Source organism: Rhinatrema bivittatum, chromosome 15, assembly GCF_901001135.1.
Source record: "Rhinatrema bivittatum chromosome 15, aRhiBiv1.1, whole genome shotgun sequence".
Classification (NCBI taxonomy): Eukaryota; Metazoa; Chordata; class Amphibia; order Gymnophiona; family Rhinatrematidae; genus Rhinatrema; species Rhinatrema bivittatum.
The window spans coordinates 55696913-55721780 of NC_042629.1; the positions used below are offsets into that span (position 1 = coordinate 55696913).

General features: G+C 39.6%; 1 protein-coding gene across 1 annotated transcript in view; it reads right to left on the reverse strand.

Moving 5' to 3' along the window:
• Positions 1–13171: 13171 nt before the first annotated feature.
• UBR4 (ubiquitin protein ligase E3 component n-recognin 4) overlaps positions 13172–24868 on the reverse strand; it is a 351227-nt gene continuing 339530 nt past the window's right edge. Inside the window, 3 exon segments of the mRNA XM_029579045.1 lie at positions 13172–13966; positions 17181–17343; positions 18651–18741. Of these exon segments, the coding sequence (XP_029434905.1) occupies positions 13902–13966; positions 17181–17343; positions 18651–18741 (319 nt within the window). The 3' untranslated portion in view covers positions 13172–13901.

Genomic DNA, 24868 nt, shown 5'->3' on the forward strand with positions numbered 1-24868 from the left:
GTGCTGTACCTGTTGGTGACAAACACTAGCCCAGGCTGAATTACACAGAGGAAAAATGATGAAATGGGATCACTATTCTTGTATGCGTGGTTATCCATTTCTAAACTGTGCAAAGTCACTCAGAAAATGTGTTAGGTTCAAGAAAGCAGCATCTTATGTGTATTTTCCATTTTAGTAAAGTGTTTGGTTTTTAACAGTATTGGTCCAGCATAGTTTTCTGAGTGACTATGCACAGTTTAGAAATGGATAACCACGCATCATTTTTTATTTTTCAATTTTTTTCATTTTCTCAATATTTTTTACAGCATAGGAGAGCGTTGTTTTTCAAATAATACTGCGGCACAGGATATTACAATCTGTCAGAGTATATATTCTTTTTATAAGATTAAATAACAAACAAAAATTTTTTAACAGTTTTTAATAGTTTTTAAATCTTGTTTTTAACAACATATTTCAGACCATTTGATGCATAATCATAATTTCCAACCCAGACACTCAGAAATGCCAAAATGATAAAGCTGAGATAAAGGCAATACATTTATATTTTCCCAGATACACAGTTTCATGTATCACATTTCAAGTTTATATGTTACACCACACATATATATGTTACCATTTTATATGTCTATTTTAAATTTTTTTTATGATTTCTATTTATTTACCAGTATGTCTATTTGTTTGTATGTTGTAGCCCCTGATGCAGCCCCATTGTAAGAGGGTGAAACTCGGCCTGAGTCGGGCTTGTTTAAAGATATTTGTCTCTGTCCTGTGAGGTCGATGATTTTACTTCATCGATGATCAGAGACTTCCGGTGTTGATGACAATGTTTCTCTCAACAATCCCCTCGGTCCTGAGGGGGGGTAGAGGTAGTCGGTGGCCGATACTGGCATGAAGTGGACAGTGCCAGTTCAGACGATGTCGATGCAATAGACGGTGTCTGGGTTTGAGAACAGAAGAGAAGTTCCATCTTCTCTATTCTGGCCTTGCGACCTTTAGGTGTCATTAAGGCACATTTGGTGCAGGTCAAGACATCATGCTCGCACCCAAGACACATTACACAGTCTTTATGAGGGTCTGTTATGGACATGGTGCGAGAACAGTCCGGGCACCGAAAGAACCCCGACGCCATGGCCTCTGGAAAAATTGAGCCGTGGTACGGTCAACGGCCAGTAGGCTGAGAGGGCCAAACTCGATGGAAATCGACCTAAAACGGGTCAAAACTTACCAAAGTACTGCGGAGTAAAAAATTCGAAGGAGGGACCCTTGTGGGGTATGAAAGTTTTTAGTAATTCTGTGAGGAAAATTCCTGTCAGGAATCTCTGTGGAGCTCCTTAACCCACATGGCTACTGCTGCGCGGAAAAAAGAAGACTGAAGGGGGACCCCTGCTGGCTGCAAGTTTAGTGCCATGCTGGACATGCCCAGTAGGTGCCAGTCAAAGTTCTAGAAACGACAAAAGTGTTCCGTGATTGGGCTCCATCCTGTGATGTCACCCACATGTGAGGACTAACATCCTGCTCGTCCTGTGAGAATAGCATAAATTTGGCTTTCTCCAACTCTATGCAAAATAAGAAAATTCTGTGCAACAGGGTCATTCTGTGCAATTTCTGTGCTGTGCAGTTGCGCAGAATTCCCCCAGAAGTAAAAGTCCCCTCCTCACTTTCTATCTCTCTGTTATAATTAGTGAGGTTTGGGTGGACCCTTGGACCCTGTGGCAGCTGACCACGCCCACGGGGCGAAGTCCCGTGAGAGGCCACAGGTCAGGCTCAGCTCTAGACACACAAACACAGATATTTCTTTATTTAGACAGTTTGAGAAGCCACCAGAGGTGGCAGTAGTGAGTAGAAGATGTAGCCCAGCTGGGCTAATATTCCCCAGGGTGCTGGAACAGTGGTTCCTCCTGTAACAGTGCTGTAGTGGAGAGAACTGAGAAAATGAGTACAATAGAACATTCAGAGTTCCAAATATGGAGATGCCCCGAGATAGGGAGAGCTGGCCCTCGAGGAGCGAGTACCAGATCCCTGGAAGCAGAGAGACTCGTTGGCAAAGTACTCACACAGCGGTTCCACATAGGAGATGGCACTGACGCTGGAGCCAGTACCTGGTTCCAGGGAGACAGCTCTGAGGAGTGGATGATAGTACTCACTGATGGTGTCTGTGGCGAATTCTTCCAAATAGAAGAGGAGATAGATGCAGGCAGCGGGTCAGGGAGCATGGGCCCTCGAGAAGCGAGTACCGGTTACCTGATAGCGACCTGAAAGAAGCCAGAGAGGCCCCCGAGGAGCGGGTACCCCGTTAGCAGAAATAGTCCAATAGAAGTTGGAAAGGCAGAGTAGCTGGGTATGGAGAGTGAATCCCATCAGTACTTGCCAGGTTCTTATGGCCTGGATTGGCCACTGTTGGAAACAGGATGCTGGGCTTGATGGACCCTTGGTCTGACCCAGTATTGCATTTTCTTATGTTCTTATCCCCCTTGCTAACTCAACAGCTAGCAAACTGTAGGCTTAAATATCCGGGCAGCATGACGTTATCACAGGGGGACGCCCCTGATGAACGCGCCAATGAGGAAATAAGAATGAAGGCCGCACGGCGCTTGCATCCTAAGGTACCTGTAGAACATGGCGGGAGGCAGCGCCCAAGCCGGTCTGGGGACGCCGCGGCAGCCAGGCGTCTGTGAAGAGCAGGAGGAGCCGCAAAAAAGGAAAGGTAGGCGGAGTGAAGCCGTCGGGAAGTGACGGTTGCAACACTCTCCTCTCCTCCTGTGTAACAAAGCTCCCCCTTCACGTTCCATTTTCCCCTTCTGCTTCCTAACCTCCCTCCTTACTTTCTGTCCTTCACATCACCACAGACCAATAGGCAGGAGATCAGATCTGCATCCCAGCATTTTCTCTTGCTGCTGGCTCCTCTCCCACTCACACAGATTAGCTGTTTGATCTGTAAGGAAAGGAGAAGAGATGACAGCAAGAGGAAGCGCTTAAACAGATCTGCTGGGTAGTGCTTCTGGTCTCCTGCTTATCAGGTCATGGGGAGGCATTCACGTGTTCTTTGGTACCATGGGTGGCTGGGGTGCTGCAGGACCAGCTGCAGCAGCTCCTCAGCCCTGAAGAAGACTGTATGGGGGAAGAGAGAGGCAGCTTTACCCAACAAAGTATGTGAAGGAACTGTAGCGCCCCCTGGTGGAGGGCACCCTGTGAAATCACTTAGGTTGCACATCCCCAAAAGCTGGCCAGGCAGATAAACTGTAACCTCCTCAGCACCATCAAATTTATTTGTTCTTAGGCTATGACTACCTTTCTAACTTATCTAATGAGAAAATGGAGGTATTCCCTATAGGAAATGAAGGATTAAAAAACAACAACACACTATAGGAGATAATCCAAGTGATTACGGGCTGCAGTGCTTTGGTATGAGGGAACTGGATTCGAATCCCCCATCCATTTGGGATTTTTAGATTTGGATGTAACAGAGGTAGTGCACTCAGACTGAAGAAGGGAAGATGGCTACTGCTATGGTGGCAACCCCTGCTGGCCAGTGAGCATCACTGAGAATGACCCTTAAAAGACAACCGTTTACTCCTATTCTGGCCAAGTTACCTAGTGGTAGAGTGGCTTCTGGATAGCTTTTCTAGTCTACCCTACAAGAGGGCCTTTTAAGAAGGAAAACCTGAAAGTGATTCTCTTCCCTTCTTAAGGAATTAAAAGTACCCCCCACACTGGGAGCTACCCCTTTCTTCACTGGATAAATCTGGCAATCTGATGAATTCAAGTACTTAAAATTAGCTGGCCAATGGGGGAATTTTTTTTGAAAGCAAAGCATTGACTGGTTAACTCTCAAACGTATACCAGCAATTCCAACAACCAGGCAGGTTTATAGGATATTAATGTAATGAACATTCATGAGATAAAACCCGCCAGCTATGACAGGACAAGTTTATGAAGCCCTGAGTTAAGTAACGCAACCCTGAAAACTAATTTTTCCTATTTGCAAATGCTATTATTTAAAAGTCAACACTGGCTTGCTGATCTTTTTCGAGCGTGTTTACATTAAACAGCTCAAAAGCAGTTGCCTGCAGGGCTAACATGAAATAGGCAAGCACTTAAACATGCTGTTCCCTCCAACAAAGCTGTGTGAAAACATCTCAAAGGAAAGATACCGTATTTATGCTGAAAAATGTTTCCCAAGCTTTGCTAAATCAAATGAAGCAGACGGATTTCTTTTTGAACAGCACACGGGGTTTCTGCCATACCTGCGGAACATTATGCAACAAAAATTTCCAGAAAAACAAGAAACAAAACAGTGTACGAACCTCAAGCTTGTGAGGACTGGAGTTGCCTAGCCCTGTTACAGAGTATGAATACAAAGGGTATTTTCAGAAAGTGAAAAAAAGCTGCAAAGACTGAATGCATTTTTTATTTTCATTTTTGACCCTGCAGTTTTTCTGCTCTATTGGGCTTTCTTCTTTGTTGGAATCAACTTCAAGTGGGCTTTGACACCATGACCCTTCAATTGCAACTACCCGGATAATCCCCATTTTACAACCTCCCTCAGCCTTGCCAAGCAGACACACTGTGGCTCTTTCCATCAGTACACATGTACCAGAGTCTGGCCACTAGGTGTCACCATTATGCGATGGCTGATACTCCCTTTCACTAGACGCTATGGACACTGCCTCCACGGCATTCATGTTGCCTTGCCCAAACAATACAAGTTAAGCTCAGAAATCAAATCCATGTCTCCTGCATGGCAGAGCCCAGCACTGCTACTAAACTCTCAGGCCAGCCCTAAACAATTTATTTTAATTGTGACCCTGGCCTGTTTTTCTTCCAAAAAAGAGTCTCCAAATAGATATTTTTCCAGCACAGGCAATGGGAGTAGGATTTTGCTTTCTGAAATCCTCCCCTTTGTTGTGGGAGACTTCAGTGGGTTATAAATCCCGCTGGAGCCTGCTCAGAATTCAGAAGGAAGGAGAGATATGAGGAGGGTGCTGGAGAGGGTTTGGAGCTGGTGGTGTGAAGACAGATTTTTTTGGTAGACGTCCCTGCCTAGGCTCCTCTGGCCTGGAGAAGAGAGGGATGGAGGTGCTCCAGAGTGTGATTTTGGTAAAGAGAAGCTTTTCTAGTTTTTAAGACTTGATCCCAGTTTCAGCAGGGACCCTCCCTTCCTGAGGGAAAATGAGCCTGTGTGCATTGCTTGCCCTATGCCTACCCGAAGAGGAGTAGCTTCTGCTTCTGGGGTGGTGAGAAAGAAGTTGGCATGGGATTTTTTGATGATGGTCATAGCCTCACCTTTTTTTTTTTTTTTTTTAACGGAAGGAAGAGGAGTTGCTGTGGATTGCTAGAGAGTTTTATAGATTTGACTAGTCTGGAAAGCTCCCCCCCCCCCTCCCCTTATGTCATTGATCTATTTGCCCACAATGCAAATCAGAGGCAAGGACGAAGAAAATTTGGGAGACTTTGGAAGTTTGGATAGTAATTTGGGATTTTTCTTAGACCAGTGTGGATACCGGAGTTTATGTTTGTATTTGGGTATTTTTTTTTCCCATTCTCTGCCTAGTTCATGCTGGAATTGCATTTCACTTAGCCTGCTCTCCAGTGGGAAGGATGGTGGTGCAGCAGCAAGGATGTGATCAACTAGAAGTAACAACATGGGTAAGGAAACCATTATTTTCCTGATTCATATAATTTTGATGCGGTTTCTAATTTTCACTATACTGGACTGAATTTGAGGAAATCCTCCTTTATAAATCAAGGGCTTTGGTCCATCTCCTTACTTAGATGTATTAACGATCACACCCAAGTCTTCTGCAGTAAGTAAATGACGGGAACAAGTCATGGCACAGTTCTGATGTTAGCAGCAACAAAGCATGTATTACAAAGATAGCATGTGTCTTAGCATTTTATCTTAGCTTGACCAATCATAGTCTTATTTTTTCATTCCAACATGTCTTAGGTCATGATTAGTCACCAGGTCAGTATGCCCTAAGTTCTGATCATAATTATCTATAATTATCTACAATAACACATTTTGATACTGATAAAGGATCATACATCATTATATCTATTAATGCTTCAACCTTGATGTAGTTGAAGTATGTATAGCTAAGCAATGTTTAGAATTCAGCATCCTTCCTCCTGTCTTTGACCTATAGTTACATCTTATACCTTGTCCATGGAGCCAAAAACATCTGACAGTACAGTCTTGAGCAAGTTTTGCAACAGCTATTACAGATCTTTTTTTTCATTATAATCTATACATGGTGTTTACTTGTGCAATCAAATATTTTTGGCCTATTATGATCTCTAAACTGTTTAAGCTTAAACAAAACTTTTTCTAATTACCACAATTCCTCCCTAGTTTAGATAACAGAGAGGGTCAATTATACTTTAGAGGTTTCAATATTAAGCAAATAAAATTCTTCTTATGTAGGTCTAAAGGTTGCAGATGGAGCATTTGGCAAAAGTCTTTAGTGCCATATAACAGTAGAAGCAGTAGATAAGTTTTTTCTTGTTATAGTAAAAATGAACTGTCCACAAACACAAAAAAACAAACAATTTACCAACGCAACAGCATTAATCAAAATGCAATCTTTTTTCCTAGTCCCTCAAACCATGAACCAATTCCTAATACATCCCAATTCTACCCATTTAAATCAATCTGCAATACATTAGTTCGATGAGCCAGGTCGTTCATGTAGTGTGACTGATCAATTTGACCTGATTGATGAACATATGCACAGCAAGACATTTATTACTTGATATACCCTCTCCATTTTCTGCCAACAAAATATCCAATGCCATTCAATTATTACAACTCCAGCCAATGAAGTTCTCTCTACCTGTACTCCAGACAATACTGCACTATTTTCATGTACTATCTGTTCTACTAAACTCTGGAGTGCAGTTTGCAGATTATAAACTCCAACCGATGGAAAGATTACTCCTGTAACAGATCTAAAGAATGTCATATTCATCTATAAGATTGAATATTTGGGTGAAAATGGTCAGAGATGTGTTTAGTAGCATTGAGGAGATGAACAGAAAAATCGGGGATAGTACAAAGTTATCCTTCCGCTATTACTCCCATAATATATTTTGAATGCCCTTTTCCATTTATATAAAATACCTCTGGAGCATGAATACCAGCATGACCACCTGCTTTATTTGGACATTAAGTGGTATATATGGTCCACTTAAATTTATGTGAGGGGAGTTTAATCACCTTATAATACTGTAAACAAATAAGGAGATGCAACAGACTTGAAAGAGGCGTTAAATGTAAACGCTCAGCAAGTGTATAGTTTCGTGCTGGCATTGTTGTATTGGGTAAAGCTAAATTTCCAAAAGGCCCATATTGAATATAAGACTGGTTATGTGAAAAACATAGTATTTTAATATATATTCACTGGTAAAAACAAACTATTACCTTCAGTTACTAATATGCATGACCCATCTGATTGCCATCCAGGAGGAACAAGATATCTGTCATTAGCAAAAGTCATTATTGTTTCATGGCAATGGGAAAAATCATTATCTGTAGTACAAGGCATAGACTGATTTTCTGGTATGTGTTGATGACACCATTCAGCAGACATTTCAGGAGCCATTAGTTCAATTGAGTCCATCCCTTTTGGTGGAGCACTTTTACTTGTACATATAAGCACTTGAGTTATGCTAGGATCAGTAAGGTTCAGTGGCACTGTCTGGAAAGCTGAAGCCAGAAAAGAACCAGTTGACAGTGGTAGCTTAGAACAAATTCAACAGTCTGTAAGATTTAAGTTGTTCTGGAGGGTGTTGGTGATCCATACAAAGCCATTTTTTTTTTCTGACAGCATGAATGGCATGATCATGGGCCACTGTGTTAGGAAACACAGCCACACATGATACCTTTTGGCCTTTCTTCACATTTCTGCAAGAATACTTTAACTGACGCACTTAGATATCGAGGGAACCCTCTGGGCCACCCCTTTCTAGTACTCCTCCTGACCCTTGCTCAACTCAAACACTGTTCTCACAGGACTTATCAGTTCTGTCTCATCCATAATAGCCTGTATTGCTTCATAGGCTTTCTTACAATGACTGGTGTGGACACAATGATCCAATCTTTGTAGTTTTAGTGCAGAATGGCTATCAACAGTACTTGATAAGGGCACTTCCAACAAGCTTATGCTTGAACACTTTGAAACAGAATCTCCAGGCTGGACATCTGATACCTCTATTTGGTGGCTCTTATAAAACAGGTGTAATTTGCTGATGAATCTTCTTAGTTTTATGATGTAACTGTGAAATAAAGTGTAAGATTAATTCATCTTGTGCAAAGTTCAAGTTGATTAGCAGTTTAGGCATGATGGGCACTGGCATTGGTCTGCCAAATAAAATTTCGTGTGGTGTTAGTACATGCTTGTGATTTGGCATATATTTCTCATGCTCATTAATGCCAAAGGCAAAACATCTGGCCATTTGAGTGACGTTTCATCACAAATCTTGGCAAGCTTTAAAAGTATGATTCAAACGTTCTATTAAAGCTGGAGGCTTCCGGGCTGTACGGACAATGAAAATGCAATTTAATCCCCAACACTTTACCCACTTCTTGCATTATCTGTCCAACAAGGGGGGACGGACTGGGATTTCCCCACATCATTACTCCCCTTTGGGCACTTGTGAAAAATCTAATTCTAGAGGACACACACAATTAGAGGAGGTTAACCCTAAATAGATGGAGGGGGAGAATTGAAACAGATTGTACCATGCAGTCATTTTCCTTAGGAAAAGTAAGAAAAATCCCAGCAGGAGAATAAGAGATGATACAATTTCATTTACACAACAAATCCCTTCCTAACAAATTCAAAGGAGAAGACAACGACAATAAAAAGGTATGTGATGTATGAAAAGGTCTTACCTGTACAGGTACTGGACTGGACAAAGGGGGAGTCTCCATGTGATTAGTCACACCCACAACCTTAAGCTTTTTGGCTGACAGTGGAAGTGGTGGTGCAGATTCCATTCTTAAAGCTGAACAAGAAGTCCCTGTATCTATAAGGCAGAACCCTGGGTTTTTCACGAAACTGTGAGGATGATCATAGGTTCAGAGTGAAGGGAAGATACAGTAAGAGCAGGAAAACTCCTGGCAGTGTCGCACACTTCTAGTATGCATATGGCATTTTCTTCCTATCAGGTCTGTATGGTTTGGCTGTAGGTGAGAGCCCGAAACACTTCCGTTCCATTGGAGGCAGAGGAGGTGCCAAAAGAGGGAAGTCTCTTTTCCAATGGCCAATTTCATGACAATAATTACAAGGGGCAGAACCCTGGGTTTTTTCTCTACCCTGTCCTCTACTACCTCCTTGTCCCTTTTACATTTTGAAACTGATTTGTAAAGCTAATAATTTATCCATTTGTACTGTTTTTGCTGCAGCCATGTGCTTACAAGCAAGCCTGCGTCACTGCGCACACTTTGGATGGTGTTTCTGTAGCCCAGGTAATGCAAGCAATTGTCACTCTCTCAATTTAGGAATAAGTCTCATATACAAATGATTTGTCAAGCCTGCTCGATTCGCTTCTTTTCCAGGATCTTCAATCCCTGGAATATGCCACAAATACTTCTATCAACCTACTCAAATACTCAGCCAGCTCCTCTAACTGAAATTTTGCACATAGTAATCTTAGACCAATTAGTCTGGGGAAAAAACTAAGACTGCTTTAAGCAAATCCTCAACTTGCTGATCAATACAGTGTGCCAAATTGAATGGGAGATTTGCAGGTGAAGGTCATTTTGCTTTTTCAATCAGTCACACACATCATGGGACAAAACCAATGTCAAGGTTGGGTTATATGCCTCAATTTCTTCAACATGTGTCTCCTTTTTAAAATTTGATAATGAACTTTTAATAGCTAGTAAATCTGTCTATGACTATGGGACATAAACCATTTGAACCCCATTACTAGCAGCTAAGGTTGCAAGTAGCACTTCTCGTAAAGGATATATGCCTTCCTGCTTTTCTTTTAACTGTTTTTGTCTTTGTCTAAATATGTTGTCTCTAAGAGAATCATGATTACAATCTGGAAACACCTTTTAAGTCCAATGTGTGGGTAGATATCTCATTTAATGAGAAGTTCAAACTATTCAAAAATTTATTTAGCATTTCAACTTCTGGACTTAGACATGCCTTCTCATTTGAGCTTATCTAAACTAGTTGCCTCCAAATGTGGATTTGTCGCTTGTGATTCAGAACTACTGTGGACAGGAGAATGATATAAGCCCCGTGGCTCACGGAAGTATGATCAGGGCCTTCTGACATAGCAGATGGAGAATGTTCTTGATCTATCCCTCGGGCAGACGGTGGCTCATAGCAGCCTCCTTGGTAAGTTGGGTCCTCTAACAAATCTATTTCAGGTGTAATCATAATAAAATCCACAGGTTTTGACAAGGTTTCTTCTTATTTTACTGGATACACTGTAGGTTTCTAAATTTTAGTCCTTAACTCATTTAAATGAACCTTAGTAGAAACTAAAGTCTTTTTAGTTTTATCTAAAGTATCTTTCAACTCAGCATTAATAGATTTTTGTTTGCGCAGGTATGCTTCCTGCCACCAATCTTAAAATATATCTACTTCATCTTGTGACTTTGAACATTTGAAGGGAGCTTTGAGTTTAATCTTATTCAAAATATTCCTCCTTTACGAAACTGCAATTTAGGATCATCCCTAGTTTTAAAATGCCATTTCTTTAAATATTTCACATCAATAGGCTTGTATTTCTCTCACACATATTGAGCAGGCGTATTGGACAGCGGAAGGAGCAACGAAGAATCTCCTTTCATGTAAAAAATCTAAATCAACAAAACATGTCTTGTAATCATAAGAACATGCCATACTGGGTCAGACCAAGGGTCCATCAAGCCCAGCATCCTGTTTCCAACAGAGGCCAAACCAGGCCACAAGAACCTGGCAATTACCCAAACTCTAAGAAGATCCCATGCTACTGATGCAATTAATAGCAGTGGCTATTCCCTAAGTCAACTTATCTTTACACACTCACAAACCTTTCACACATTACTAAGATTTTTGCCAAGGGATGATGTCCTTTTTCTCCTCTACTTCACACTCTCCTATCACATAGAAAAGAACTATTAAATAAACCACAGAGGTAAATATAAAAAATAAAGAACTAAAATAGCAATTTCAGTCTTCTGCTAAATGATGACTGAAATTCCAAAGAGTGCCTCTAACCTCTAAACACACACCCTACTTCAAGGAGCAAGACTTTAACCAACTCCGTAGTCATAAAAGCAGCCTTAAGCTTGACCAAAAACTGGACTCTAACCAGCTACGGGACTTTAACCAGGGTATGACTAAAAACTGGACTCCAATCAGTATACATAGGGAGAAACAAAAATAGGTGCACCATAACCAAGACCAAATAACTCTGCCCAGAAAATAATATAATGCTAACAAAAATACTAATCAAACATCCATCTATTGGAATGGCGGGAAAAGAACGCCACAGAACCAAAAGGATGAGAGAATCAAAGGAGAGAAAAACACCCCCCAAAAATGAAAATAGTGGGATAAACAAGCAGGAATACTTACTGCAAAGGAGAAATGGAGTGGCATAGAATCCAGTTGTCCAGAGAAAAGGATTTCAAGGCACCATCTGAGGAAAGCCTCTTTAAAAATCAAGGCCTCTGGGCCATCTCCTTACTTAGATGTATTAAAGATCACACCTTGAACCCTGCGTTTCAAACAGAGGATTTTTCACCATGGGACTGTAGGAGGGAAAAGGTTACCTGCACTTAGGCTGCAGAGCGACAACTTAAAGAGGTGCCGGTTGGGGCAGGGGAGGAAGGGAAAAAGGGAAGCAGGGACCGAGGAGTAGATTAAGGGAAGAACGGGATTAGGAGAGCTTGGGAAGAAACTGGTTTGGGGAATCAGGGAGAGCAGGTAATGGGGTGGAGAGTAAGGAAACGGAAAGGTCTGCGAAGGTGTGATAAAAGGAGAGAATGGGCTGGGGATGTAGTGAAAGTGGGGTAATAGGAAGCCGGTAGAAGTAAGAGACAGAAGAATGGCTTGGAGGCTAGGGAGGGACTACGTTACAGGGAAGGAGCAGGGCTGGTGAGGCAATGAGAGACATAGGAAGGTAGATGAAATAGGGCGAGTACAGAGTGGTGGAAATGGGGGGGGATTAGAGAATGGGTGAAAAACAGAGGAATAGGACACTGGAAAAGGTGCGAGAGGCAGGGGGAATTAGAGGCAGAAGATGGAAAGCTGGTAGTGGTGAAAAGAGGGAGACTGGGGATTGAAGGGTTAGAGAGGAGAGAAGTGGGGTAAAATGTAATTATGAGTGTAGAGAGAGGCAAAGAAGAGAGAAATGGAGAAACAAATGAATGGGAAGGATCAATGTCTGAGAAAGATTTAGATAAGGATGAGAAAGACAGGAGGAGAGAAGAAATGGAAAGGAGAAGTGAGAGGCTAGGACCAACTCAACCACAAAAAATAAAATGCCCAGACAAACACAGAAAACATTTTATTTTCAGTTTTTAGAGAATAGAATGTGTCAGCTTTGAGAATGTGCATTTCTTACGTCTTTGCATTTTGCTCAGTTTAGGAGGAAATCCATGTTTCTTTCTCTCTGGTGTTGTACCGCAAGCAGAGTCGGGCTTCCATTTCAGTTTTTGTCTGCATTTTCCTCTTCTTATTTTGTGGTTTCTTATTTTGTATTAGATAAGTGTCAGTACATGTTCTGTGTGTGTGTGTGAGAGAGAGAGAGAAGTGAGGTATTCTGCTGGCATGTAGTGTCTAGCTTGTTCTGTTTTTCCAGTAGAAGGTATACTCTGCAACTTCTTTGTGGCAGAGGCTCATTATACTTACATATAATTTGTTGTACAGCTTTCTGGTTTAGGGTACTAAATAAATGGTAAAATGAATAGCAAAGATGAAATAAGTCTATTGATGTGAACCGCCAGGGGTTAAATTAGAAAGGTCAAACGGTAGATATTACAGTTTTCTTTCAGAGCTTTATGTATTATGACCGAGTCTAAAACAAGTTCTTCCGTCTCCAAGCTGTTTCATCTAAATGATTATATTCCCAGGGTTATCAATGACACCGTATGATTTGTTTGCTTATCCATGCAGTACCTGAATTGGGTAAATTGGAAATGTTCTAAATTCAAACAAACAGGCACTAGGAACCAAGTAATGAATGCTTTTATTCAATTCTAGCTTAGCTAGACAATAGCCGATTACACCTCAGCAGCAAGTCCAGGACATCAGAGAAGATGATAGAAGAGGACACATTGTGATGAATCAATCCTGTATTCAAAAACATAGTTCTACTACATTTTGCAAACCATTTGGGGGGGGAGGGGGAGAACTCCTTAGCTAACTTCATACAACTTAGGGACCCATTAATTTTAACCATCAGTGTCATGAAAGGAGATACCAGATTTCCTTTACTTACGTATCAACACACCAAAAAGAATAAAAGATTGTATTACTTACATTATGGGCCAAATGCAGCAGCAATCTTTACGGCCTCGGCTCTGACAGAGTGCATATTGCCCATCAGGATTCTAGAAATCCGTAGAGATAGAACCTCTGATGGATTGCTTGACTCGTTAAATTAATACTCAAATCTTCCTTTCCAGTGTTTTTTTTTATTATTAATTTTAATTATGTGCACACTAAATTATTAACTGAGGACAGTTATTTCTGAACCTGAACTAGTTGGATTACACAATGCCTGTATATATTTAAACCACAACATAAGGATAAAACAAGAAACCTAAAAACCCCAAATCACTCCAAAAACCTTTAAGAAAAAAAAATATACTGCAAAAGGTTGAAGATAAGCATGGAGAGATTAAAGGCAAAGCTCAGTCAAGTCTTTAAAAGCTGCTTCTCTATGCTGAATGCTCAGGGAATTGAGTTGAAAAGATCCTTCAGGAAGTTGTCAGGGTCGTTGATTTCTGATAAAAGGCCTGGAAAAAACAACAGACAAAAGAATCAGTCAGGGGCTGCATGAATGCTCTTGTCTTGTCCAAAGCATCAGACCTTTTTTCCGACAGAATGAACCGTGTCACTCTGGGGATAATTTTCATACGGGTGTAGAGTCTGTGGGCGAACTTTACACAAGGCTTCCAAGTAAAAATGGGTATACTTTCACTTGGAAAATGATGCTGGGAAGGGCACGCACAAACCTTTATATCTGCCATGTGTGTGAGGTTTCCTCAAGGAAATGTGGGTGTTAACTCCACTCCCAGAATGCCTCTTTTATATGTGAGTAAAAATGCACATATTTTTACCCACATATCCAGCAGGCAAGTTTATAAGAAGCCATTTATGCAGTTAATCCCCTATTTTACCCACATAAATGCCTTTAAAATTACTCTCAATGAGGAGAATGTTAACACTGTATGCAGTTGGTTAAAGTTTGGACAAACTTTTTACAAACACACTTTACCCCAAATTATTAAAGCAAACTTATGCACATACGTTTGTTCAAACTCCAGGGTATTTTATAATAACTATTCACTTGCATATAACTGTGACTTATTCACAAAAATAGCTTTGAATCTTTTAGAAATTCATTTATGAAATAAACTGCTTGATCTTATTAGGCGGTGGTAATTTAAGTATTTAGCCTGGATTATGATACATATTTTTTTACTAGCTGTATATATCTTACTTGTTTAACTTAATTCTATTTTTTTTTATATTGTTAACTTTTCCTATGATGTTTTAGGTAATGTGCATATTTGATTACATTGATGGATTTTAGTAATGTAAACCGCTTTATGTTGAAAGGCGGTATATCAAATAATAAACATTTGAAAATCAGGCCCTATATGTACCATCACCAGGAAATTTTTTAGAATTTAAAGTAACAAGGATATTGTTAATTAGAAGTCTATTTACTGAAATAAACAATAAATAGAGTATATTTACTATATCTACCGAAATATCCCCTTTTTTCTCTTTCTTTCCCCCTCCCTTCATAGCTTCTATTATATAGTGTCCCCCTTCCCCCAATTTCCCCCTGTTCAAAATCAGTTTAATTGTAAAGCCTGTTGCTGTATTCCTGTTTTATGGAAACCAATGTGATGTTATTAACAAACTTTGGTATATAAAAAATGTCAAATAAATAAATAAATAGAAGTAATCCTTGCCTGTATTTGATATTATTCAATTGTTAATTTTGTTGGTTTTGAACGGTTTTGAATTTTATTAATTTAATTAAATTTTATTACAGTTTTATACTTGTTTTTTTGATGGTGATTGTATTTTTTGTTTTTGATTATTGTGCTCCTCTTTCAAACTATGGGAAAAGTAGACAAATAAAAAAAAACTAGGCAAATTTAAGACTCTCTCTCTATATATATATATAAATAACTTTTGATGAGTTAAAAAAATATCTGCATTGTTACTATTATTTTAAAGTCCTGTACTAGTAATCATCTTCACAGCCAGGTACTAATGTATTTCTTTGCTGTTAACGGATAACTGAGGTATCCAACATCTGTGTATAACTTCAAATATATAGAATAAAATGTTTGTGGTGGTATTGTCTTTAGGCAAAATATGATACTGTGGAGGTTGATATATTTTATTGAACTTAATAAAAAAAATAAAATAAGTGGATGTAGTTTTATATTCGCTTTGTGGTCCTTATAGATCTTCTTCCGACATGTCTTGGACAACGCCTACAATTTCACAGAAACAACACAGACATTACAGTTCCAGTTATGTGAAGAGCACCTCCATTTTCAGTTTTTATTTTATTTTTTTCTAAGAACCTATCTGTGTATTATAACAAACAAAATCAGTGGAAAGAAAGGACTCATTTCTTTCCACTGATTTTCTCCCAGTTTTATCATAATAAACACTGATAAATTCTTGGGAAAAATAAAATAAAAACTGAAAATGAAGGCCAGAAGCTATGTACAACCTTGTGTGTAGTATTTTAATTTGTATACTTAGTTTTATACTATTATTTATTGTGTTTAATAATGCTTCTGTTTTATGACTTATTTGTAATCAATCTGAATGTGTATTTTGTACACTGCGTGGAAAGCAGCAGTCTGTAAGAAATGCCAACAAATAGATCATGAGATGCAAGGAACTAAAATTCAGAAGCATGGGTATGAAGGGATGCAGAGGTACATCAGTCAAACAGCAGCTATAGTAAATGTGACTGTGGAAATTTAAAGGAAGATTGATGGACAGAGCTTGCTGCTCTTGGGGGTGGGGAGAAATTCTGAATTTTCAAGTCAAGGAATGGTTCCAGCACAAGCATGACCCAGGCACCAGCTTATCGCTCCATGACACAGGGAAGATCATTTTCAAAGCCATTTACGCAGATGAATGGTGATGTAGGCACGTAAATTGACTGAAAACTGCCCTCCTTTAATAAGGCTAAAAGTCGGTGAGCCTGCAATACTTTTAACCGCATTTAGAGGAATTGTTCCAGAAGGCGTGTTTTGTGTGGGACTGGAAAACAACATGTGGATATTGTATTTTCAAGCCTACACGTTATTTTCTGCAGAAGAGGTATCTGCACTAAAAAGTAGGTTCAAAGTACCAGTGGCAAATTTCAATGCGAAAGTACAAGCTTACTTTCTTTTTGAAACTTGCTGCAGTCTGTGGGTTAAATGTACCCGTGAACTTTGACCCTAAATATCAGAGAAAAAAATACAACAAAAGATGAAGCTATAAGACAGATTGGGGTCGATTTTCAAATAAGTGGCTAATTTTAGCCAGTTATCTTTCAGACAAATTTTCACCAAAAATGTGGCCTTTTGTGCCTGTATGTGGCTGAGGTTGCCTGCTTAAGCTTAGCTCAGCAATGCATTAGCATACCATTAGAAAATATTAGTTTGTGCATTAAACTGTGCACTGATTTTCAGTGTGCATCGACCTCTTTGTTTGTTATAAACACTGATAAATTTCCAGGAAAAGTAAAATAAAAACTGAAAATGAAAGTCCCTCTGTCAAATTGGGTAAAGCTATGAGAAATCAGATGCCTGCTGCATGAGAGCCTGAAGTGGGAGAGCCAGATGGAATCTCTCATGCCCCTAGGGGTTATATGCAGGGAGCAGCGACTCCTGCTATCCTGAATCATTACGTCACATCTAGGCCTGATCTGGGGGACAAAAGGGCTCTCTTAAAAACTCCTCTATGAAATTTAATACCCACCAGCTACATCCAGGAATTCAGAAAAGGTTTCAACAGGCATGTATTCATCCTGGAAAGTTTTCAGCGCCTTGTCTGCAGCTTCATAGATTGGCATATCATTATGTCGGATGAAGTCAGCCAGAGAGTAGGACCAGCCTCCCTCTGTGTTACTACTCGGCACCTTCTATAAAGACAGAAAAAACAAGAATTACTAAAGTCTACCGATTTGCTTTAAGAAAGTAGACAATAACAGTACTAAACGTAAAGTAAATATTTTAAATGTAAAACATACCAAACAAAATATTAAGCTATGTTCTAGTAATCCTTTCTAGCTGGGGAAAAACTGCAGGATAATTCTGACCTAAAGTATGAACCATTTCCTCAGCACCTACTCATCTCCTACACAAGTAAAAATTCTAACACGACTGTGGCCACCCAGATCAGACAATTAGAGCCTACTCTCACTCAAAAGTGGACTAGACTCTATCAATTATGCTTCTGTTGAAGCTATTCAATGGCTTACAGATTTAACCCTGAGCATTTCATTCGTGCACATTTGCTATACAAGCCAGAAGAAGTTCCTGCTGAGCTGCATGGCTTCTCATTGTTGAACTAATCATTAAAGAGACAATATACAAGACCTCCAGGGTATTCATCCACATACCCTCACTTCAGACACTCTAGATGTTAAGGACTTCAACCTGGCTTTATGTGATAACTTCTTCAGGAACTAATTGCAGTGTTGCTCTTTGGTTAGTCATTAATTGTTGCCATGAGTTGCTCAGTCCTTAATCACCAAGAGGACTAAGCTACTGCTTCAGAAGCTACTTGGACAGTACAAGGTTCGAGCTAACAAACCTAGGCCATCAATTTAAAAGAATGATAACCAACAGTGTTGATATGCAAAAGCCTTTGTGTACTTAACTTTTCAAGATATGCACACAATAGTCAAGTTTTAAAATTTTACCCTTGCCAACCACATAAATTTTGACCACAGAACTTTTTGTGCAACTTTCTCTGCAGGCTACCCCCATGCACTCTCTTTTTCATTTCCATTCTCTTTCTTTTAGGATCCAGTGTTTATCCCATGCCCCTTTGAACTTGTTGACTGTTTTCCCCCTCTCCACCTCCTCCGGAAGGGCTTTTCAGGCATCCAACAACCTCTCCGTGAAGAAATATTTCCTAATGTTGGTTCAGAGTCCCCCCCACCCCCCGGAGTTTCATTTTGTGACCCCCTTTCTGACGGAAAAGTTTTAAAGTTCGTGCATCATTAAAACCTTTCAGGAATCTGAAGGTCTGTATCGTATCTCCCCCTGCACCTCTCCTCTCTTCCAGTTAGCTGTGTCTCCGGGACAAGATGCCACTGCTGCACAATGTGTACTTGTATTTTATGCTGGTCATTTGAACACACAAAACAAAATGGAGTCCTATCCCACTTGGATATCAAGGCTCAGCAAGTTCAAGAAACTGTTCTGGTCAAATGCGCCTTACCTTAAACATGTTGTAAATAAGGTCTACCAGAGCCCAGAAGAGCAGGCTAGAGCGATACACAGAATATTCCTTTATCGCTTTGTCCATCAGTCTATGGAGAGAAGAGAGCAGGATTAAGTCTAAGACACTAATAGCTTGGGTATCAATATTTAGACTTGCTATAATTTATCACAAGAAAAAAAAAAAAGTTTTCCTATTGTTTCTAGTGAAAGATGTCAACACTTTGACTCTATACTGAAAGGGTAAAGCCTGACAAGTCCTTCCCTACCACCAGAGATTAATCCACAGAACCACCATCTTGACCTTACCATGATGCCAGGAGTACATTTTGTAAAGCAAACATGTCTGTTGCTACCCTGACCACTGGTAATGCCTAAACAAGAGCTTTATTTTTAATAGCTTAGCTTTTATATACAAGCTGACTTACAACCAGGGACCCTAATTCTCTCTGGCAATTTGAGAGTAGTTTCTGTGGCAAGACTTACGGAATTCTGTATGCAAAAATGTAGCAATTGTGTGTTATGTCTAGACACAAGGCTTGGGAAAAAAGGAAGAATCTGGGAATTTTTTTTTTAGCAAGCCCAGAAGAACATTTTAGGGAAAAAAAACCCCAAAAAAACTTCTTTTGAAATATTTTCTCTTAAAATTGTGAGTGAAATACGAAAGGAAAGAGATAAGATAGAAGTTGTCCAGAGAAAAGCAACCAAAATGGTGCAAGGCCTGCTACTGAAAGAGGCTCTAAACGTGTAACACCCTAGAGGAGATGGGATGGGAAAGGGAGACATGATACAGACTTTAATAATGCACAAGGATCAAACTCAGGAACATCATCAGGAAATATATTTTCATGGAAAGAGAGGTGAATGCCCTCCCAGAAAAGATGAAGACAAGAACAGTAAGAACATCCAAATGGGAGTGGGCGAAGTACAGCGCATCCCTAAATGGCTAGAGGATGGAAATAAGTGATCTGTGGTAACCTCTGGTGTAATATTTCTGCATGGGGGCAGCATGCATGGAGCGACTATTACAAGACTGAACACCATGCCGGTCTCTCCACTGACATCCCTTACCCTTATGGTTGCCCACTTCCTGGGTCATGTGACCACAGCAAAGGCACTCCAGCACCAAAACAGCTGCCTGACAGTGGCTCTGTGTCAAAAATCATCCGCTCTGCACTTTACTTACTCGCTGCTGAAAGGGGCGGTTAGCTCTCCACTTGTCTGATACCTGCCATCAGATTTTGGCTCAAACCCACATCTTGGGTCATTTGACTACAGCAAGACGCTTTCCACCACTAAAATGCTTGCCTGACAGGTGGGCCCGTGCCAAAGGGCATGCCCCTGTGTGTGATATTATAGATGTATGCTGGTTCACTGAGCTTGAATCTCAGCAAGTCTATTGATAATTTATTTCTGCTTTACTTCTACTCCGCTGCTTCCACAACAAAAGTTCAGTGCAGATTCCAATAAGCACACATTCATAAATCAAACATTTCATACAAAAACAGCATCTTAAAGTCACATATATGCTTTCCTAAAAAGTTTCCTATTTCTCTCTTCCTCAGTGGAAGTGTATTCCATAATTCAGGCTCTACATAAGATAGTGCCTTCTCCCATGATTTCTGCAGCCTAAAATTCTCCTGAAAATGCAGCATATATGATGGAGTATACCAAGCAAAGGTCTTGGCCACCATACGATTGAGTATAACAATTTATGAATAACCATTAATATTCTAAATTGAGACTTCCATTTCACTGGAAGCCAATGTAAAGATTTCATAACCAGAGAGATATGCTCACCATATTTTATTCCCATAATCAATTTTGCTGCTGCGTGCTGTATTAGCTGTAGGGCCTGTAATGAAGTGCCAGGTAAGCCAACCAGAATATTACTACAATAATCTAAATGGTTTAGTACGAAGGCTTGAGCGGCAGTTCTAGATAAGTTTGCTTTTAATATGAAACGTAAAGGTCATAACATTCCTAACATAAAAAATGCGACCTTTACCAAATGCTGTACATGCACTCTAAATAGCTGCGAACCTACATAAACCCAAGATTCTAAACTGAGATTGTACTGGTAACACCTCACTAACATACTGCATGTTTAAATTATTATTTAAAGGTAATTGTTTACCTACCCACAAGATTTCCCACATTTAAAAAGAGACCATTAATTAAAAGTCAACCCCGAAATGCATTCAAAACCTCTTGTATTCTGACTTCTAGTATTTTCCCATAAGAAATGCCATACTGCGTCAGACCAGGAGTCCATCAAGCCCAGTATCCTGTTTCCAACAGTGGCCAATCCAAGTCACAAGTACCCAAACATTAAATAAATCTCAAGCTACTATTGCTTATGAATTAATAGCAGTTTATGCATTTTTCCTCTAAGAACTTGACCAAACCTTTTTTCAACCCAGTTACACTAACTGAGGTAACCACATCCTCTGGCAATGAATTCCAGAGCTTAACTATGCGCTGAGTGAAAAATAATTTTCTTTGATTTGTTTTAAATGAGCTACTTGCTAAATTCATGGAGTGGCCCCTAGTCCTTCTATTATTTGAGAGAGTAAATAACCGATTTACATTAACTTGTTCAAGTCCTTTCATGATTTTATAGACTTCTATCATATTCCCCCCCCCCCAGTCATCTCTTCGCCAAACTGAGATGTGGAGACCAGAAATGCACATAGTATTCAAGGTGTGGTCTCACCATGGAGCGATACAGAGGCATTATGACATCCTTGGTTTTATTTGCCATTCCTTTCCTAATAATTCATAAACATTTGCTTTTTTGACTACCACAGCACACTGAGCAGACAATTTCAATGTAATAACTACGATGCCCAAATCTTTTTCCTGGGTGGTAACTCCTAATAAGGAACCTAACATCGTGTAACTACAGCAAGGGTTATTTTCCCCTATATGCATCACCTTGCACTTGTCCACATTATATTTCACCTGCCATTTGGATGCCCAATCTTCCAGTCTCAGAAAGTCCTCCTGCATTTTATCACAATTCACTTGTGATTTTACTCCTCTGAATAATTTTGTGTCATCTGCAAATTTGATACCTCATATCCTTTCCAAATCATTTATAAATGTATTAAAAAGCACTGGTCCAAGTACAGATCCCTGAGGCACTCCATAGTTTATCTTTTTCCACTGTAAAAACAGATAATTTAATCCTATTCCCTGTCTTTTAAGAGGTTTGCAATCCACAATAGGCCAGCACCTCCTATCCCATGACTTTTTAGTTTTCTTAGAAGCCTCTTATGAGGGACTGTCAAATGCCTTCTGCAAATCCAAATACACCATATCTATAGGTTCACTTTTACCCACATTTATTCACCCCTTCAAAAAACATTTAACAGATTTGTGAAGCAAGACTTCCCTTGGGTAAATCCATACTAGCTGTGTCCATTAAGTCATGACTATCTATATGTTTTGCGATTTTATTCTTTATAATAGCTTCCATGATTTTTCCCAGCACTGAAGTCAGGCTCACCAGTATATAGTTTCGTGGATTATCTCTGGAGCCCTTTTAAAATATTGGCGTCTTCAGGTACAACAGATGATTTAATGATAGGTTAGAAATTACTTGTAATAGGTCTGAAATTTCATTTTTGAATTCTTTCAGAACCCTGGGGTGTATACAATCTGGTCCAGGTGATTTGTTACTCTTCAGTTTGTCAATCTGGCCTACTACATCTTCCAGTTTCATAACATTTATTGCAACCTCTCTTTCTGATTGCCCAACTTCCCCATTTTGTTAGTGTCCTTCAAGGATACATCCATTTGAATCATGCACTTCGGAGAGACTGTCAGCTTTCCCCCATCATGCAGTTATTTTAAAGGTTATTGCCTGCAGCCTGGTACTACTCTGATTAAGGTAAAGCCTATCCCATCAGAGTAGTTAAGCGTAAGAGCGTTCTCTGCATTTGCCCCCAGTTTATGGAATGCTCTACTCCTAGCTTTGAAGAAAGAGCCAAATGTGTTGAAATTTTGATAACTGTGAAAAACACTATTGCTCTTACATTTTCCTCTATGATTTGATTACATTATTTGAATTTTATCTCAGAACTATTTATTGCATTTTATTGTTTATTTTTGCTAATTAGATGTATATGCTAATTGAGTTATAAGATGCTAAAGTATTATTCTCACATTTACTGCTAATTTATACTGTGATTTGTTAGGCTGACAGTTTTTTCCCACAAACTGAAGGTAGAATTACTATGACACTAAAGAGAAAGAAACCAAGGAGCATCTTTCTTTTTGTAATCTGCAGGAACAGTTGCTAATTTTACATAATACAAAGTTACCATTTATTACAGTATTGAAGGTTCTTATTTTAATACCACTCCTTAATTTTCAACTGGCAAAATCTCAGACATTTCTTTGCTGCCTAACCCAAAGGAGCTAGGCGGCGCACAAGAATAACATACATAACCAGTATTAAAACATACAAAGAAAACAGATAAGACAAACTCCCTCGGCCTGGTGGATAGAAATTAAATTTAAGGCACTTACTTTTACAGTCTAGAAGAAACCAGATATACAGGCCCAACTCAAAAACAACTGGGCTACAGAAATGCCAGTCGGAAAAATGTTTTGGTCATTTCCTCTGAAAGTCTGATGACATTCAGTTTGCTATAATTCTTTTGCAGTAAAGAGTTCCAGAGGGTTGGGGCGGTGACAGAACACGCACGTTCCCTCGTATCAAAAAGTCTGGCTTGGTGTACTGAAGGAATGCCCAACAAGCTCCTTTGAGAGGATTGTTCAAATACTTGGGCTGCAGCAGCTTGAAAGTCTCTCTCTAGGACGGGATATATCTGTAATAACTGTTAGGTATACTTATGAGACTGAAGTACAAATGCCTCAGTTTTACATTAAGAAAAAGGAAAATCTTATATGCTAAGCTTTACATAATTCATTTTTATCTTGAAAACAAATTTTCACCAAATTTCCATTTTTATTCAGGGAAAAAACAGGAACTCGCACTTTTTCCAATCATTTCAAATTTTCCCAGACATTTTCTCTCTTTGGTTATGCCCATCAAAGTAAAATATTGCAATATATTGCCACCTGTGCAGTATATAAATCATTCATATGGAAGGAGTATGTGGAGATTGTTTCTATTACTGCTGCTTAGCATTTCTAGCGCACTACCAGACCTACAAAGCACTGTACAAATACATATAAGAGACAGTCCCTTCGTAGAGCTTATAATCTAGTCAATTCCATTTATTATGGAAAATGGTTAAAACCAAAAAGGCTGTGACCAGGAGAATCATGGATTAAGATTTAAAAGCAGCCTCAAAAAGATGGGTTTTTTAGGCTGAATTTGAATAAGGCCAGAGAGAGCATGATGCATATGGCATAGCAAGGAGGAAATCACAGAATCAGTGATGGCAAGGGCATAGATATCAGTGACTTGCTTGAAGAACTGAGTTTACAAGGAGAAAACAGAGAAGTGTGTCATTACAACCATGTTACCTCTTTTCATGTCGGTACACTGGCTTCCTATCTAATTCTGCATTCAGTTCAAACTACTACTACTCCTTTACAAGGTTATTTACTCTGCAGTTCCACACTACATCTCTTCTTTACATGTCCTCCTCATGACCTTAGTTTGTTGGACAATCTGCTCTGATCTGTGCCTTTATCCCCCACTGCTAACTCCACATTTTGTCTTTTGGAACAGCCTTCCAGAGTTAGCACAGTGTCCTCTATCTCTGGTCGTATTCAAATCCTGCTTAAAGACTCACCTCTGTGAGACTGCCTATAAATCAAAAAATTGACTCTTCCTGACCTTGCCCTCTCATGTTAAACCTGCTTTATAATAGTTAAGTGATTACTAAAACATTTTTTGTCTTGACTATACAGCTTAACTAGATTGTAAGTTCCATGGAATGGGAACAATCTCTCATGTACTTATGTAACACTGTGTATGCCTAGTAGTGCTATAAAAATGATAAGCAGTAGTGATAGCAGCAGCAGCAGCAGCAGTAGTAGTAGTAGTAGTAAGAGGTAACTATAGAATGAATGCATTTTGTGAGTAACCTTGAGAAGAGGGATTGGTTATAGTGACACTGGCAGAAGATAAGTTGCACAGCTGACTTTCTAATAGATTGTAATGGAGAGAGATGGTTCAGAGGGAGACCTGTGAAAAGCAGGTGGCAGTGGTCTATGTGGGAGAGTGAATAAGGGTTT